Source organism: Rhinopithecus bieti, unplaced genomic scaffold (assembly GCF_001698545.2).
Source record: "Rhinopithecus bieti isolate Rb0 unplaced genomic scaffold, ASM169854v2 scaffold_574, whole genome shotgun sequence".
NCBI classification, from domain to species: Eukaryota; Metazoa; Chordata; class Mammalia; order Primates; family Cercopithecidae; genus Rhinopithecus; species Rhinopithecus bieti.
In genome coordinates this window covers 1,101,914-1,120,020 of record NW_016803605.1, presented here as the reverse complement: position 1 = coordinate 1,120,020, position 18,107 = coordinate 1,101,914, and the positions used below count along the sequence as shown (strand labels likewise).

The window sequence follows — 18,107 nt, the reverse complement described above, 5'->3', positions numbered from 1 at the left end:
GTGAGTTCAGATGGCACCACTGCACTCCAGCCTGGGCAACAGAGCAAGACTCTGCCTTAAAAAAATAAATAAAAGGTGTTTCAGGAGATTGTGATTTAGGTGGTCCACAGTCATCACTTTAAAAAACACTGGATCAGAGAGAATGTGTGCAGACTGCTTAGTATAGTGCTTGAACCTAACAAGTATCCAGCAATTAGGAATAATGATCTGACATGCTGTTTGTTTGTTTGTTTGTTTGTTTTTGTGAGACGGAGTCTCGCTGTGATGCCCAGACTGGAGTGCAGTGGCGCAATCTTGGCACACTGCAACCTCCACTTCCCAGACTCAAGCAATTCTCCTGCCTCAGCCTCCCAAGTAGCTGGGATTACAGGCATGCGCCACCATGCCTGGCTAATTTTTTTTTTTTTTTTTGAGATGGAGTTTAGCTCTTGTTGCCCAGGCTGGAGTGCAATGGCATGATCTTGGCTCACTGCAACCTCAGCCTCCCAGGTTCAAGCAATTCTCCTGCCTCAGCCTCCAGAGTAGCTGGGATTACAGGCATGCAACACCATGCCCTCCTAGTTTAGCATTTTTAGTAGAGATGAGGTTTCTCCATGTTGGTCAAGCTGGTCTTGAACTTCCCAACCTCAGGTGATCTGCCCGCCTTGGTCTCCCAAAGTGCTGGGATTATAGGAGTGAGCCACCGCGCCCGGCCATGCCTGGCTAATTTTTGTATTTTTGGTAGAAACAGGGTTTCACTATGTTGGCCAGGCTGGTCTCAAACTCCTGACCTCAAGTGATCCACTGGCCTCAGCCTCCTGAAGTGCTGGAATTACAGGTGTGAGCTACCACGCCCTGCTGACATAATGCTGCTTGATTAATATGATGGTAGAGCCCAACTCCAGTGTAGCTTTCTCTGACCAGGCTCATCTTCAAGGTGAATATAAATGCTTCTCTCTCTACATTTCCATGCCTCAGTGACATTTTATTTATTTTATTTATTTATTTTGAGACAGAGTCTTACTCTGTTGCCCAGACTGGAGTACAGTGATGCAACCTCAGCTCACTGCAACCTCTGCCTCCCGGGTTCAAACACTTCTCGTGCCTCAACCTCCCTAGTAGCTAGGATTACTTAACTACTTCATCTGGTTGCAAGATTCCAACATTGGAGGCCAATCACAGAACAGTGATTCTGACACCACAGGTGTGAGCCATTGCACCCATCTTAGAGCATATTATTTAGTTTACGTTCGAAAAGCATCTGATAGTACCTACTGGGTGCCCTGAATTCTGCTAGGTGCTGGTGATAGAAAGATGCTCACGGTTTGGTTCCCATTCTCAAGTTTGTTTTTTTTTCCCCCCAGAAACCAGAGCAGGCTACCTGACTCAGGTTGCGAGACATGAAAGATTTCCTGGAGTCCTGATCTAAGTCTTAAAGTACAAGGAGGATTTGTCAAGATAAGGGCCTGTGTTTAGGCAGGGGACATAGCAGTGTCACAAAGGCACCCAACAGTGTGGTAGAAATGGAAGATAAAAGTAGTTTGGTGTTTTTAGAGTGTGAGACCCAAAGTGGTGGGTAGGGACAGGTTGCTGGTAAAGTCCAAGTCAGTAGGGGCTCCTAGGAAGCCCCACTGTAAGCTTTTACTTAATCCTCCGGGTGGTGCAGATTCACTGAAGAGTTTCACATGACAGGAAGAGTGACATGGTTAGCTTTGGGCTTTATGTGTAGATCGCTAATTACTGTATTAACTATGGTTGGCACAAAATACAGGGCAGAAGACCACTTAGAAGGCAGTTTTTAGTAGTTTAAGTGAGAGGCGAAAGTGGCCTTTCTGATAGGGATGGCAGGAAGCACACAGATGTGAGAAATAGATTTAGGTGGTAGAATCGGGAGGTCTGTGTATGGGAGCTTAAAGAAAGCCAGGAATAACCAGAGCAGCTGACACTAAAGGGGCTAGACACTGTTCTTAGAGCTGCAGTTGTATTATCTCATAGAGTTCTCATGACACATCTTGAGATCAAGGACCTATTATCATCCCTGTTTTACAGATAGGAAAACAGAGAAAAAGGAAGAAAAGTACTGGCCCATCCAAGGCCCCCGTGGTATGGCCGAGACCCAGGCATCTGACTCCAGAGCCCATGTTCTCAGCCACCTCACTATGGACAACTCTCGTGGAAATAGCAAGGATATATGAAGACCAGGCTTCTGGCTTGAGTGACTGGGTGGGTGGTTGGTGGACTCTGGAGACGGCACACAGAAGCAGACAGACACGTAGGGTCTATAGATGTCTGAGAGGAAATGACTGATGGGCAGTACAGTAGAGAAGACTCAGGTAGATCAGGAAGAAATCTTCACCAGAAAGAGGGATTTGAAAAATAACAGCAGATTTTGGTAGAAACTAAAGAGGCATTGAGTTGATTTATGGAGCTATACAGAGTGAAAAGATGAGTAGTTCTGAGATGGAATCTTGGGGACAACCACACCTAAGAGGGCCCAAATTGAGACTAGAATGTGTAGCAGGGGAGGAGAACATGGCAAGGAAGGTGTGATCTGTGGACTGATAGTGATGAAGTGATAATTGTATGTGTATTTTTTTTTTCTTTTTTGAGACAGTCTCACTGTCACCCTTACTGGAATGCAGTGGGCATGATCATGGCTCACTGTAGCCTTAACTTCCTGGGCTCAGGGTATTCTCCCACTTAAGCCTCCCAGTAGCTGGGACTACAGGTGCACACTACCACACCTGACTAATTTTCGTTTTTTTTTTTTTTTGAGACGGAGTCTCGCTCTGTAGCCCAGGCTGGAGTGCAGTGGCGCGATCTCGGCTCACTGCAAGCTCCGCCTCCCGGGTTCCCACCATTCTCCTGCCTCAGCCTCCCGAGTAGCTGGGACTACAGGCGTCTGCCATCTCGCCCGGCTAGTTTTTTGTATTTTTTAGTAGAGACGGGGTTTCACCGTGTTAGCCAGGATGGTCTCGATCTGCTGACCTCGTGATCTGCCCGTCTCGGCCTCCCAAAGTGCTGGGATTACAGGCTTGAGCCACCGCGCCCGGCCATTTTTCGTATTTTTTATAGACACTGGGTTTCGTGATGTTGCTCAGGCTGGTCTTGAACTTTCTGGGCTCAGCCCTATTTTTGTTGTTGTCTGTCTTTTTGAGGCGGAGTCTCACTTGTCACCCAGGCTAGAGTGCAGTGGCAAGATCTTGGCTCACTGCAACCTCCGCCTCCTGGGTTCAAGTGATTCTCCTGCCTCAGCCTCACAAGTAGCTAGTATTACAGGTGTGTGCCACCACACCTGGCTAATTTTTGTATTTTTAGTAGAGATGCGGTTTCACCATGTTGGCCAGGCTGGTCTCGAACTTCTGACCTCAAGTGATCCTCCCACCTCAGCCTCCCACACTGCAGTGATTACAGGCATGAGCCACTGTGCCCGACCTCAACTGTGTGTTTTTATCTGTGTCCTCGTTTTATATGGGATTCCCACATTCTTGCTCAAGGTCACACAGTTGTTGAGCCAGGGATTTGAATCAAAGATCGAATTCAGCCTGAATTATTTCAGAGCCTTACTGTTAACCATTGTGTGGTGCAGCTTCTCAGCACATAATGAGATCCCTGAAGAAGCAGAATGGGATGGGTCAAGGATACAGGGTTAGCCTGGAATGGGAAGTGGGCCAGCTCATTTTCTTGGAGGAAAAGGTAGTAAGATAGAGAGTGTGCTGTGGATGGTTGGTAGGAGGCGATGAGGGGAGATAACTTCTGTTGAATCTAGTCTTGGTGAAGGTGGCAAGGTTATTTGCAGAGAATAATGGTTCAATTAGTTGTCTGATGTGTGAAGAAATCCTTTGAGAGCAGTATGGAATCTGTAATCTTACTGGTGGCTGTTAGGGGATTATATTATCCTGTCTTTGAGGCTCTGCTCTGCTGATGTTCAGCCTTAGGAGTGAAATAATTCCCATGTTTCAGTTCCCACATCTCTCTTCCTCTCTGAGTTTTTTTTTTTTTTTTTTGGAGACGGAGTCTGGCTCTGTTGCCCAGGCTGGAGTGCAGTGGCCAGATCTCAGCTCACTGCAAGCTCTGCCTCCTGGGTTTACGCCATTCTCCTGCCTAAGCCTCCTGAATAGCTGGGACTACAGGCGCCCGCCACCATGCCCGGCTAATTTTTTGTATTTTAAGTAGAGATGGGGTTTCACCGTGTTAGCCAGTATGGTCTCGATCTCCTGACCTCGTGATCCGCCCGTCTCGGCCTCCCAAAGTGCTGGGATTACAGGCTTGAGCCACCGCGCCCGGCCCCCCTCTGAGTTTTAATTGAATTTAAGAGTTCATTAAGAAACTGGATGTGAGGCCGGGCGTGGTGGCTCACTCCTGTAATCCCAGCACTTTGGGAGGCTGAGGTGGGTGGATCACGAAGTCAGGGGATTGGAGACCATCCTGGCTAACACGGTGAAACCCTGTCTCTACTACAAATACAAAAAGGCGCCGAGGGTGGTGGTGGGCGCCTGTAGTCCCAGCTACTCATAAGGCTGAGGCAGGGGAATAGTGTGAAGTCTGGAGGCGGAGCTTGTAGTGAGCCAAGATTGTGCGATTGTACTCCAGCCTGGGAGACACCAAGACTCCACCTCAAAAATAAATAAATAAATAAATAAACAAGGCTGGGCGCGGTGTCTCATGTCTGTAATCCCAGCACTTTGGGAGGCAGAGGCGGACGGATCACGAGGAGATCGAGAACATACTGACTAAAACGGTAAAACCCCGTCTCTACTTAAAAAAAAAACAAAAACATTAGCCGGGTGTGGTGGCGGGCGCCTGTAGTCCCAGCTACTCGGGAGGCTGAGGCAAGAGGATGGCGTGAACCCAGGAGGCAGAGCTTGCAGTGAGCCGAGATCGCACCACTGCACTCCAGCCTGGGAGACAGAGCGACTCCTGTCTCAAGGAAGAAACTGGATGTGGTGGCTCACACCTGGCAGCCCAGCTAATTGGGAAGCTGAGGTGGGAAGATCACTTGTGCCCAGGAGTTTGAGGCTGCAGTGTGCTATGATCGTGCCTGCGAATAGCCACTGCACTCTAGCCTGGATGACATAGCCTGTCTGTATATATATATTCATTATTATTATTATTTTAAGACAGAGTTTTGCTCTTGTTGCTCAGGCTGGAGTGCAAATGGCACAATCTCAGCTTATTGCAACCTCTGGCTCCCGGGTTCAAGTGATTCTCCTGCCTCAGCCTCTGGAGTAGCTGGGATTACAGGCATGCGCCACCATGCCTGGCTAATTTTTCACCATGTTGGTGAAACATATGGGGTTTCACCATGTTTGTCAAACTGGTCTTGAACTCTGAACCTCAGATGATCCGCCTGCCTCGGCCTCCCAAAGTGCTGGGATTACAAGCGTGAGCCACCGCGCCTGGCCATAGTCTGTCTATATTTTTTAAAAGTTCATTTCAAGCATTGTTAATTTTGTCTGATTTTTGAACTGGTTTGATTTTTTTTCTTTTTCTTTTTTTTTTTTTTTTTAAGTTTTCTCATGAGGTTGCAGTTTTTTGTTATTTTTTGAGAGAGGGCCTCTCTGTGTTGTTCAGGCTAGTTTTGAGCTCCTGACCTCAAGCAGTGATCCTCCTGCTTTGGCATCCCAAATTGCTGGGATTACAGATGTGAGCTACTGTGCCAGGCCACACTCCACACTGGTCTACTTTTTTTTCTTTGAGACGGAGTCTTGCTCTGTTGCCCAGGCTGGAGTGCAGTGGTACGATCTCAGCTCACTGCAACTTCCACCTCCCAGGTTCAAGTGATTCTCCTGCTTCAGCCTCCCAAGTAGCTGGGATTACAGGCACACACCACCACACCTGGCTTATTTTTGAATTTTTAGTACAGACGGCATTTCACCATGTTGGCCAGGTTGGTCTCGACTCCTGACCTCAGGTATCCACCTGCCTCGGCCTCCCAAAGTGCTGGGATTACAGGTGTGAGCCACTGCGCCCTGCCCACACTGGTCTACTTTTAAACCATTGGAAGACAGAGACTTAATCCTGTAAACTATTGGTGTATTTCCCCAAATGCTTATAGTTGGGCACATGCTAAGCATTTAGTCAATTCTTGCAGTTACAAATTTGCATAGAAGAAGAAAGCATGGATTTTTTTGTTGAGAGTGAATTTTCTTTGTAAACACAAGGGGGTGCTCTTTAACCATCAATGACCAGTTTAAAAAAAGTTTAAAGTCATTTTAAAGCTTTGGAAGGAAGCCTGCATAAGGAAAATTGCTACAGGAACAATAATACATTTTAGGGCCGTGCTCTGTGTTTCATGCCTGTAATCTTAGCACTTTGGGAGGCTGAGGCAGACGGATCACCAGGCCAAGAGATCAAGACTATCCTGGCAAAGTGGTGAAACCCCGTCTCTACTAAAATTACAAACATTAGCTGGGCGTGGTGGTGCGCGCCTGTAGTCCCAGCTACTTGGGTGGCCGAGGCAGGAGGAGAATCGTTTGAACTGGGGAGGCAGAGGTTGCAGTGAGCTGAGATCACGCCACTGCACTCCAGCCTGACGACAGAGCAAGACTCTGTCTCGAAAAAAAAAAATTTAAGTGGTAGGTATTTTAACTATGCTTTAAAATTTAAAGATTGTCTTTGACATTTATTTTCCCTAAAAATTCAATAATTAAAAAAATACATATATTATTCCTAGGTATCTCCTGAAGATCCTGGAGCTCAGTTCTTGATTCGTACTGGGTCTGTTGGCCGAAATAGGGCTGAAGCCTCTTTGGAGCGAGCTCAGAATCTCAACCCCATGGTGGATGTGAAGGTAGACACTGAGGATATAGAGAAGAAACCAGAGTCATTTTTCACTCAATTTGATGCTGTAAGTTTCTTAATGTAAAATCTGCTGTGGAAAGTAAACAAATTAAGGTGCTAGTTGTGTATACTTTCAAATCCCAAAGCAATCTGAGAGCATTCAAATATCAAATTCTGAGCTTTTTCCCAATAAAATGTATAAGCTGTTCTGTTGTTTAGGCTTAGTATATTGTGTGAATGTGTTGCTAGAAAGGTCCAGTCTGTTGGATCTGCTGTAGCTGTTGGTGACTTGCTGTCTGCTGGCTTCTTCTCTGGGCATATGTTCCCTCAGCCAGGTTTCATCTTTGGTGTTTTGTCTTCCTTCCAGAATCTTTGCACATAACTTTAATCCATGTTATTGCAAATGTTTTCTTCCGAAAACTTGACAAGTTGGTGATTAATTTCTGTGGCAGAGGCATTTTTTTGTTAGAAATATCAAACTACAGCTTGTGTTTTGTCTTAAGAAAAAGCACACCTGATCTTGGTCTATCTATGTCTGTCTGTCTGTTTCTCACAGTCACGTTGACCATGTTGCCATGGATAACTAGAGAACAATTACTGTAGTCATAAGCCAAATGAGGCATATCCAGCCTCATTTGGTTTCACTGCCAAATCTATGCGGAGGTGAAAGGATAAATTCTTTGTCAATGTCTGCGACCTTTCAGACATAGTTCCCTGCGTTCTGGAAACGCTTAACAAATCTTGAGAACTGTGAAATAGTCATAGATGAGCTACTAGTTTTTCAAATGAAAGGTCCCAGTATGTTATATGAGAGGTTAGAGTTTGGGTTAGGTAGTTCGTTTTTTAACACTTTTTTTTTTGAGATGGAGTTTTGCTCTTGTTGCCCAGACTGGAGTGCAATTGTGCGATCTTGGCTCATTGCAACCTCCGCCTCCTGGGTTCAAGTGATTCTCCTGCCTCAGCCTCACAAGTAACTGGGATTACAGGCATCGACCAACCATGCTTGGCTAATTTTTTGTATTTTTAGTAGAGTTGGGGTTTCACCATGTTGGTCAGGCTGGTCTTGAACTCCTGACCTCAGGTGATCCACCTGCCTCGGCCTCCCAAAGTGATGGGATTACAGGTGTGAGCCACCGCACCTGGCCTGTTTTTTACACTTTTCTTTCTTTCTTTCTTTTTTGAGATGGAGTCTCGCTCTGTCGCCCAGGCTGGAGTGCAGTGGCATGATCTCAGCTCACTGCAACCTCCACTTCCCTGGTTTAAGCAGTTCTCTGCCTCAGCCTCCTGTTTTTACACTTTTCTATCTCATATGTGCATCTGTTCAAATATGGGCTTGGAAGGATGGATCATCTGTGCATTTGTCCTGTTTTCTTTTTCCTAGTCCCTTCTATTTTTTAACTTCAGGTATTGGGACACTTTCCATTTGGACATAAGTCTTCATTTTCTTTTCTGTAGTAACCACATTTATTTTATGCCAGGTGTCCCTCGAACTTGTAGAAGTAGAAAGAGGATTTGTTAAAACTGAAGTGTGAGGCCAGTTGATTGTGTAATGCGTGTGCATGGGACCATGTTGTCTGCCTTGCAGGCCGTGTTTGGCTGGTCCTTGCAGGTTTGATAGTTAGACTCTGCAGGGTTCCATTTGATCAATTGGTTGCATGTTCACCTGTGGATTTCTTACCTTTTAGATGGGATTTTTCCTTGGGTGGCTGCATCCTTTGAAACACCAAAGAAACACATTTCTCTGTGAATGTTATTTCGGTGTTCAGGCTGCTAGACAACAGCAAAGAGGGTCTATCAAGTGAAAATGTCCTTTTGTTCAGGAGAAAGCATGTGCAATTTGGAAGTTGTCTTTTGACCATGATCACAAAGCTTCTCCCAGAAAGACAGTATTTTGTGCAGTAGAACTTAGCCATTTCCAATACCTCAGCTTACTGGAATACAACCTGGAGGCCCCAGAGCAACACTGATAATTCCACTGAGTGAATCACCAGTTCATTGTCTAAGCCTGAATGGAAGGTCACTTGGTCTATAACCTTTTCTTTTGTCCTTAAATTCAGATAAAGTTTCACACCGCAATCTGTGGAAAAATGATCTCAACAGGACTTGTTTATCTTCTTTATCTTAACATATCAATCAAAAGGAGGGGGAAGAAAAGTGCTTGTATTTAAACATGACCTTTGGGTCAGTTTAAAAAACTGGTTTTACTTCTCACTGTAGCTTATTTGGATTTTAATAGATTTAACGGTTTAGAAACAACTTGCTAAGTTATTTTTTTTTCATGAAAACTATGAGATGTGTATATGTTCATGGATTACAGAAAACATTTGTTGAATAGCTTTTACTTTTTAGCTAAACACGTTTTATTTTGGCTGCAGAACGTGACAGTCTCATAACTTATATTTTCTACACATTGAAACCTACAACTTTTCTTTTGTCTTCTAGCCATAGGACCCAAAGAACCTGTTGTACCAGTTTGAAACGTGTTTTAAACATGCCCAGAGAGACTGTTCATTAAGATTTATTTAGACATCAGGGCAGTGATTCACGGTATGCAAAACTCACACCCAGCCAATTTCTTTCTTTCTGCAGGTGTGTCTGACTTGCTGCTCCAGGGATGTCATAGTTAAAGTTGACCAGATCTGTCACAAAAATAGCATCAAGTTCTTTACAGGAGATGTTTTTGGCTACCATGGATACACATTTACCAATCTAGGAGAGCATGAGTTTGTAGAGTAAGTGTTGGGAGAGGCGGGGAGAATGTAACATTTTCTCCTTTTTATACTTTTTTTAAAAAAATTATGTATTTATTTATTTATGTGTAGAGACAGGATCTAAGCTATGTTGTTCAAGCTGGTCTTGAACTCCTGGGCTCAAGTGAGCCTCCCACCTTGGCTTCCCAAAGTTCTGGGATTACAGGCATGAGCCATTGCGCCTAGATGACAACATAACACTTTTCAAAATTTAGTCTTATTTACTGGTAGAAAACAACCATCTAAGGAAATAATTTGATTATAATACTTAGAACATTCTGAAACCAAGTCATTAACAACTTGCCACATACAATAGATTGTAGGTTCAGAATTTTAGGAGGTATGCCCCTGCTCTCCAAAATGATAGACTAAATCTAAAGCCTAAAGCAAGCAGAGTTTTACGGCAATAAAAGTACACCACATGGGTATTTGTTTGATCAGTCTGGGCTTCATGTGGTAAAGTCACATTTTCTGCATAGGGAAGGCTTGCTCTGATTGTAAACATTTGTTCCCCAACTTGGGCTTACATGTTTTCCTTTTTTTTTTTTTGAGACAGAGTTTTGCTCTTGTTGTCCAGGCTGGAGTGCAGTGGCACACTCTCAGCTCACCTCAACCTCCACCTCCCAGGTTCAAGCGATTCTCCTGCCTTAGCCTTCCCAAGTAGCTGGAATTATAGGCATGCACCACCAAGCCCGGCTAATTTTGTATTTTTAGTAGAGATGGGGTATTTCCATGTGGGTCAGGCTGGTCTCGAACTCCCGACCTCAGGTGATCCGCCCACCTCGGCCTCCCAAAGTGCTGGGATTACAGGCATGAGCCACCGCGCCCGGCCTGCTTACATGTTTTCAAGTTGAGAGATAGTAAAATAAGTACAAAATAGTTGAGTGACTCTGGAGGAACATTCAGCCAAAGTCTACCTTGGAAAAGGTATCCAATATCCAGAGAGACTCCTCTGGTAGAACAAACAGACCTCATCCTCTCATGTTGAACATTGAGGCTGCAGAACTTGGTAATTCTCACATGACAGGACTTGCAGTGTTTTGACTTTTTAGTCTCTGGGTGAAAGATGGCAGATGATCTGTTATTGTAAAACTATATGAGTTAGGTATTTTGGCTGCAGTTTCTGACCACCCCCTCCAAAAAGAAAGACAGGCTCTGTGAGGTAGGAGCTTCCTACCAGGAGACTGAGAACTGTTCTCTTGTTCAGCCTCTCAGGCAAATCACTGAAATTTCTCTGGTCTCCAAGTTTCTTGCCTGTAAAGTCAAGACGGGGGAAGGACAGTCATGTTCCAGACATCTCCTAACTCTACTGTTTTATGGCTTTAGGATAATCTAGTTCTTTGGGCATATTATTATTATTTATTTTTTAGAGACGGAGTTTTGCTTTTGTTGCCCAGGCTGGAGTGCAGTGGCGCGATCTTGGCTCACAACCACCTCCGCCTCCTGGGTTCAAGCTATTCTCCTGCCTCAGCCTCTGGAGTAGCTGGGATTACAGGCATGCGCCACCACGCCCGGCTAATTTTGTATTTTTAGTAGTGACAGGGTTTCTCCATGTTGGTCAGGCTGGTCTCGAACTCCGGACCTCAGGTGATCCACCCACCTCGGCCTCCCTAAGCGCTGGGATTACAGGCATGAGCCACCGCACCCAGCTATTATTTTTGAGATGGAGTTTTGCTCTTATCACCCAGGCTAGAGTACAATGGCACAATCTTGACTCACTGCAACCTCCACCTCCCGGATTCAAGTTATTATCCTGCTTCAGCCTCCGGAGCAGCTGGGACTGCAGGCGCCCACCACCATGCCCAGCTAATTTTTGTATTTCTGGTAGAGACGGGATTTCACTATGTTGGCCAGGCTGGTCTCGAACTCCTGACCTCAGGTGGTCCACCCACCTCAGCCTCCCAAAGTGCTGGGATTACAAACGTGAGCCACTGTGCCTGGCTTCTTTGGGCATATTATAAAGAAGTCATAGTAGTGGAAAGCAGTCCAGATTATTTTAACATAAGCTGCCCACAGCAGAGGGGCAGAATTAAGTTTGGCAATTTTTTTTTTTTTTCTGAGATGGAGTTTCACTCAGTTGCCCAGGCTGGAGTATAGTGGCGTGATCTCAGCTCATTGCAACCTCCGCCTCCTGGGTTCAGGCAATTCTTCTGTCTCAGCCTTGCGAGTAGCTGGGATTACAGGTGCACGCCACCATGCCCGACTAATTTTTTGTACTGTTCATAGAGATGGGGTTTCGCCATGTTAGCCAGGCCAGTCTCAAGCCCTTGAACTCAAGTGATCTGCCTGCCTTGGCCTCCCAAAGTGCTGGGATTACAAGCGTGAGCCACTGCACCCGGCCAAGTTTGGCTATTTATTTCATGATTCAAGTAGAGTCTTTACAAAGTAATCACTTTGATTTATTGAGAGCAGCTGTGTGCCTGGCAGTGTGCTAAGCAATGTATGCTGCTGTGTTTTTCCCACGGTAATTTCCTGAGTGCCCAACAGTGTGAGTACCAGACTCATCACGTTATCAATGGCAGAGCTGGGATTTGAACCGAGATCTGACTCCAAAGCTTTTGCCCTTAACCACCATCCCAATCTGTGACCTGGAGAGGCTTTTTTTGATTCCAGTAGCATGATTCCTAGGGTAAAAATTACATTCCCTCCCCTTGTCACCCTCTAGGGAGAAAACTAAAGTTGCCAAAGTTAGCCAAGGACTAGAAGATGGGCCTGATACCAAGAGAGCAAAACTTGATTCTTCTGAGACAACGATGGTCAAAAAGGTATGTGTAATGTGGGGGCAGAGGTCAGAAACCCTAGGGCCTTGGAGGGGACGGGCAATTATGATTGAAAAGGAAAGCACTTCTGGAAGGGGTGGGGCGAGTGCTTGTCCCATCTAAAGGGAGACTGCCACAGCTTAGTGTCAGCCAGCTGTTGCTGTGAGGGAATGTGGGCCCAGTGATTCCAGATGGGATTTTTCAAGACAATGAGAAATGCAAACTTTTGTAGGCTCTGTCCCAAACTTTGTGTGTGTGTGTGTGTGTGTGTGTGTGTGTGTGAGTGCGTGAGAGAATTTTTTTCTTGTCGCTCAGGCTGGAGTGCAGTGGCATGATCTCGGCTCACTACAGCCTCAACCTCCTGGGTTCAAGCAATTCTCCTGCCTCATCCTCCCAAGTAGCACCCCCGGCTAATTTTTTTTGTATTTTTTAGTAGAGACAGGGTTTCGCCATGTTGGCCAGGCTGGTCTTGAACTCCTGACCTCAGGTGATCCACACGCCTTGGCCTCCCAAAGTGCTGGGATTGCAGGCGTGAGCCACTGTGCCTGGCTCCAAATTTTTTTCTTTTCTTTTCTTTTCTTTTTTTTTTTTTGAGATGAAGTCTCGCCGTGTCCAGGCTGGAGTGGTGCAATCTCAGCTCACTGCAACCTCCGCCTCCCAGGTTCAGGAGTTTTTCTTGCCTCGGGCTCCCGAGTATCTGGGACTACAGGCGTGTGCCACCACACCCAGCTAATTTTTGTATTTTCAGTAGAGACGGGATTCCACCATGTTGGCCAGGATGGTCTTTATCTCTTGACCTCGTGATCCACCTGCCTCAGCCCCCATCAAAGTGCTGGGATTACAGGCATGAGCCACCATGCCCGACCAGAAGTTTTTTTTTTTTTTTAAGTGGCAAAACACCAGCCCCGGTTACAATAGCAAGACCCCGTGTCTACAAAAAAAAAATGTAAAAATGTGTCTGGTGTGGTGAGCACCTGTAGGCCCAGCTACTCAGAGGCTGAGCGTGGAGGATTGCTTGAGCCTGGGAGGTGGAGGCTGCAGTGAGCCATGGTCACACCACTGCAGCCCAGCCTGGGCAACAGAGCAAGATCCTGTCTAAAACAACAAAAAAAAGGCAAAACAAAAAATTTTTTGTATTTTCTCTGCTAAAAATACAAAAATTAGCCGGGCAAGGTGGTGCGTGCCTGTAGTCCCAGCTACTCAGGAGGCTGAGGCAGGAGAATAGCCTGAACCCGGGAGGCAGAGGTTGCAGTGAGCCGAGACAGCAGCACTGAACTGCAGTCTGGCGACAGAGCGAGACTGTCTCAAAAAAAAAAGTTTTCTTTGCCTGTTTTTTCCTTTTATCAAACAACCTTTAGTAAGAAAAGTCTTTCAATGTTGACAGGTGTTATCAGATTCATAGTTGTTAATGTAGTTTATATTAGGGTGCTCAGCCTCTATTTGGATCAGGTGCAATAATTACATTTATAGAAAGGAGTGAAGAAGGGGTCAGAAGATGATGGTTTCTGTAGCTAGTGCTGGAATCTGAGATGGGAACCATGCGATGGGGAAAGCAAGATGAAGGGGCCAGAATTGGTTTCATTGAACTGAGAGGAAAGACATGACCAAGCCCATATTTACCCTTTGCTTTGTAGATTTAAATGTTGAGAAAGAAAAACAGTTGGTCAGAATGTTGAGTTAAATTACACTAACGAGGGGATTCTAAAGAGTTCAGAAACCACAAAAGAGACTGCAGAAAACCACAAAAGTGGAACTCTCAGACTCTCCAGCAAGGCGGCATTGGAGATTTTCTTTCTTTTTTGTGTTTGTGTTGGAGTAGTTTGGTGCTGTAAGTGTGATACAGAGGAATTAAGCCCTAATTTTAGTGTCTATTCACAGAACCGTAATTATCCAGAGTGAACCTTGGTGTTTTGGCCAAAACTTGGGTCCCTTTCTTTCTGCCTTTCTTTCTTTTTGAGGCCCCGTCAAGATTTATCTGAATAGCTCCGTGAATTTGGTGGGGGGGAGATAAATTGTTAACAAACGGAGGAGTACAAAAGCTGCTTTGTGGGTGCTGTCAGTTTATAAATCACACCCTCTTATAAGTGTGACACTTGGCCTTGGTGTGAAGGGTTTTATGGCTTAAGGGCCTTCTCTGATTGAGGCGGGTCTTTCACATTCAAATGGAGAGAGTGCCTAGCTTTGTTAGCCATTCACAGCTGGAAGTTTCCCTGGAGTCAGTTCTGATGGTGCCCACTGGGGTGGATCTGGAAACCTTTTGGGAACCACTTTATGTTGCTATGAGGAGAATGTAGGCAGCCCAGGCCTTTGCCTACCATTACGGAGGGCCCTACAGGCACAGAGGTTTTTGTGCAGCCTCTTCCTTCGTGGAGCTGAGCTGGAAGGTATCAAAATATTCCCCAGCTGACATTGTTAGTCAGCTGTTACACTTGAACAATTCAGGCTCGGATTCCAACCCCAAGCCCTTAAGGTTACGAGGCATTCAGTGCATTCCTGTTGATAATCCCCGGGATTCCAAACCTTGCCTTTGTGTGGCTTCACCAAGGGCCCTGCGGACGGACTGGGCTGGACTGGGTTTTGGCCATGGCTTTGTCACTTTGCAATAACATGCCTCCTTCCGTTTTGGTACAGATGGCCCTGTGATTTCAAGGTTCTCTTCCAACGCCAAAGATTCCTTGATTCTGATGCTGCCGTTTTGCCTAATTGTACAGAATAACTAGTTGGGTTGTGCTCAGAGAGTGCAGGGTAGGGGTGGGGAAGCAGCCACTTCCTGTTTCCTGTGAAAGGTTTTCTGGTTAGGGTTCCCTTCCCCTCCCCCTTTCCCTAGGTTTAACCAAAGGTTGTAAAGCCACTTTTGCTTCAAGGTACACTTTGTGCTCCTAAATTAGTAACGTTAAAAAACAAAAAGGAAAAACAGCCTGTGGTTTTCACACCCTCTAGGAAGCTGGTGGGCCTTTCTAGCACCTGTGCCATTCTGATAAATAAGGCCTTAAGAAAATGCCTTTTCCAGAAATAGGTGCTCAGTAGTTTGTTTGCTTTCTTTGGTGCCCAGGAGAATATTTGATACGGATTTCGTCACAATTAGGTCTCGGGCACAAGCCTCACGTGGACACTGACGTTCAGAAGACAGAGGAGGCCGGGCGCGGTGGCTCACGCCTGTAATCCCAGCACTTTGGGAGGCCGAGGCAGGCGGATCACAAGGTCAGGAGATCGAGACCACGGTGAAACCCCATCTCTACTAAAAAAATACAAAAAATTAGCTGGACACGGTGGCGGGCGCCTGTAGTCCCAGCTACTAGGGAGGCTGAGGCAGGAGATTGGCGTGAACCCAGGAGGCGGAGCTTGCAGTGAGCCAAGATCGCGCCACTGCACTCCAGCCTGGTGGACAGAGTGAGACTCCGTCTCAAAAAAAAAAGAAGAAGACAGAGGAGAGAGCAATGAGGTGGTGGTGAGGAAGTGGCCACAAAGGTTTCCCAGAGAAAGAGTTGTTTGTGTTGGCACGTGAGGGACAAACTTTCCAGGCACCAGAGCCCGGAGCAGTGCTCCGTCTGAGGAAGTAGGATAAACTGAAAGACTGATGTAGGGGCAGAGTTGCTCTGGCTGCCCTCACTGCCACAGCCAGCTCTTTCTGTAAGTTGCAGAATGCCTACTGTGTGCAAGGCACAGTGTTGAACGCAGGGAATCACATCCAGTCTTGTTGTCCACACCTACAGCTGATAAAGAAGCTACAGAAATTAAGTGACCTGACCAAAGTCACACAGCTGTGGAAGAAGGCGAGAGCATAGACAGTGGGTACGGGCATAGGCTCACCCTATGATTTACAAAGAAGGATCCCCCTGAAGTTTCTAGGGTAACGTGACATATTAGGAGGATTGTAGGATAAAATGTATGAACATCGGGATCATTCTGGAAAACCTTTAGGGTAAAAGGCCACTGTCATGCTCCCATGTTTACGTTTCTTTATTGTGAGTTATTTGTGTTAGGTGCTGCCAGAGATGATGAGATGCCTGACAGTGGTTACTCTCTAATAGCTCTTTTTTTTTTTTTTTTTAGGTGGGGTCTCGCTCTGTCACCCGGTCTGGAGTGCGGTGGCCAGATCTCAGCTCACTGCAAGCTCCGCCTCCCGGGTTTACGCCATTCTGCTGCCTCAGCCTCCCGAGTAGCTGGGACTACAGGCGCCCGCCACCTCGCCCAGCTAGTTTTGTATTTTAGTAGAGACGGGGTTTCACAGTGTTAGCCAGGATGGTCTCGATCTCCTGACCTCGTGATCCGCCCATCTCGGCCTCCCAAAGTGCTGGGATTACAGGCTTGAGCCACCGCACCCGGCCTCTCTAATAGCTCTTTAAAAATTAAAGACAAAGTAGGATTTGTTCCTGACTGCACCAGAAATACAGATTTAATTTTATTTCTGCTCCTGAAATAGGTGACTAATTTGGAGTACTATTAATACTCTTTTCGTGAATTAGTTGAGAAATTACACAGTTGAGGAGTAATTCATTCTTTTGACTCCCTCTTTCTGAGCAATTTGTTGACAACCTTCTCATCTTCTCCCACACCCGTCATTAAAGAAACAGTCGAGTTCTTTATCTTTCATGTGGTACCTTGGTTTCCACTGCTGATGGCCCTTGAGATTGATTGTGTCTGTCTCCCCCCTTCCATTTTAAGCTCCATAGGAGAAAGGCAGTCTTGTTCACTGCTAGACTCCTAGTCCAGTGTCTAGCACAGTCATATCCAGGGAATATTTGTTCAGTGTACTGGTGGCTGTTAACTGCAGCATAATCCAACAACCCTGGAGGAAATTATTTTCTACCTTTTTTTTTCTTTGAAGCAAGGTCTCACTACTCTGTCACCCAGGCTGAAGTGCAGTGGTTCAAACACTGCTCACTGCAACCTCCCAAGTAGCTGGAATTACAGACATCCACTACACCTGGCTAATTTTTAATTTTTAAAAATTGTTACTATTTCTGAGATGGAGTCTTGCTCTGTCACCCACGCTAGAGTGCACTGACACAATCTCGGCTCACTGCAGCCTGTGCCTCCTGGGATCAAGCAATTCTCCTGTCTCAGCCTCCGGAGTAGCTGAGACTGCAGGTGTGCGCCACCACACTTGGCTAATTTTTGTGTTTTTAGTAGAGACGGTATTTCTCCATATTGGCCAGGCTGGTCTCAAACTCCTGACCTCAAGTGATTCGCCCACCTCGGCCTCCCAAAGTACTGGGGTTATAGGCATGAGCCACAACTTCCAGCCTGATTATTTCCATTTTAAAAAAGAATAATTGAAGTGACCTTCTTTGTTACCTATGAAATGAATTAACCTTCTAGTATATTAATTCTCATGGTTTAGGTTATTTGAGCTAAGCTGAGAGAACAGAATACCAAAGAAGACAATAGACTTGCCCAGAAATATTTAGAAGTAAGTCATCCAGTGGAACCCTCAGGCCAGAGAGGTCCAAAATCCTGGCCTTTTGTTTTTTGTTTGTTTCTTTGTTTGTTTTTTTCTTTTTGAGATGGAGTCTCGCTCTGTCATCAGGATGGAGTGTAGTGGCATGATCTCAGCTCACTGCAACTTCCGCCTCCCGGGTTTAAGCGATTCTCCTGCCTCAGCCTTCTGAGTAACTGGGACTACAGGTGTGTGCCACCATGCCCAGCTAATTTTTGTATTTTTGTTTTTGTTTTTTGAAGTGGAGTCTCACTCTGTCGCCCAGGCTGGAGTGTAGTGACACAATCTCAGCTCACTGCAAGCTCCACCTCCTGGGTTCATGCCGTTCTCCTGCCTCAGCCTCCTGAGTAGCTGGGTCTACAGGCGCCCGCCACCATGCCTGGCTAATTTTTTTTT

The 18,107-nt window shown here is 45.9% G+C and overlaps 1 protein-coding gene across 3 annotated transcripts in view; it reads left to right on the top strand.

Annotated features, from left to right (window-relative positions):
• Nucleotides 1–18,107, top strand: part of SAE1 (SUMO1 activating enzyme subunit 1) — an 88,335-nt gene that overhangs the window by 13,923 nt on the left and 56,305 nt on the right. For all 3 annotated transcript variants that reach the window (XM_017889425.1, XM_017889419.1, XM_017889429.1), the window contains exons 3-5: nt 6,656–6,829; nt 9,352–9,494; nt 12,178–12,277. In XM_017889425.1, the coding sequence (XP_017744914.1) occupies nt 6,656–6,829; nt 9,352–9,494; nt 12,178–12,277 (417 nt within the window). The remainder of the gene's footprint in view (nt 1–6,655; nt 6,830–9,351; nt 9,495–12,177; nt 12,278–18,107) is intronic.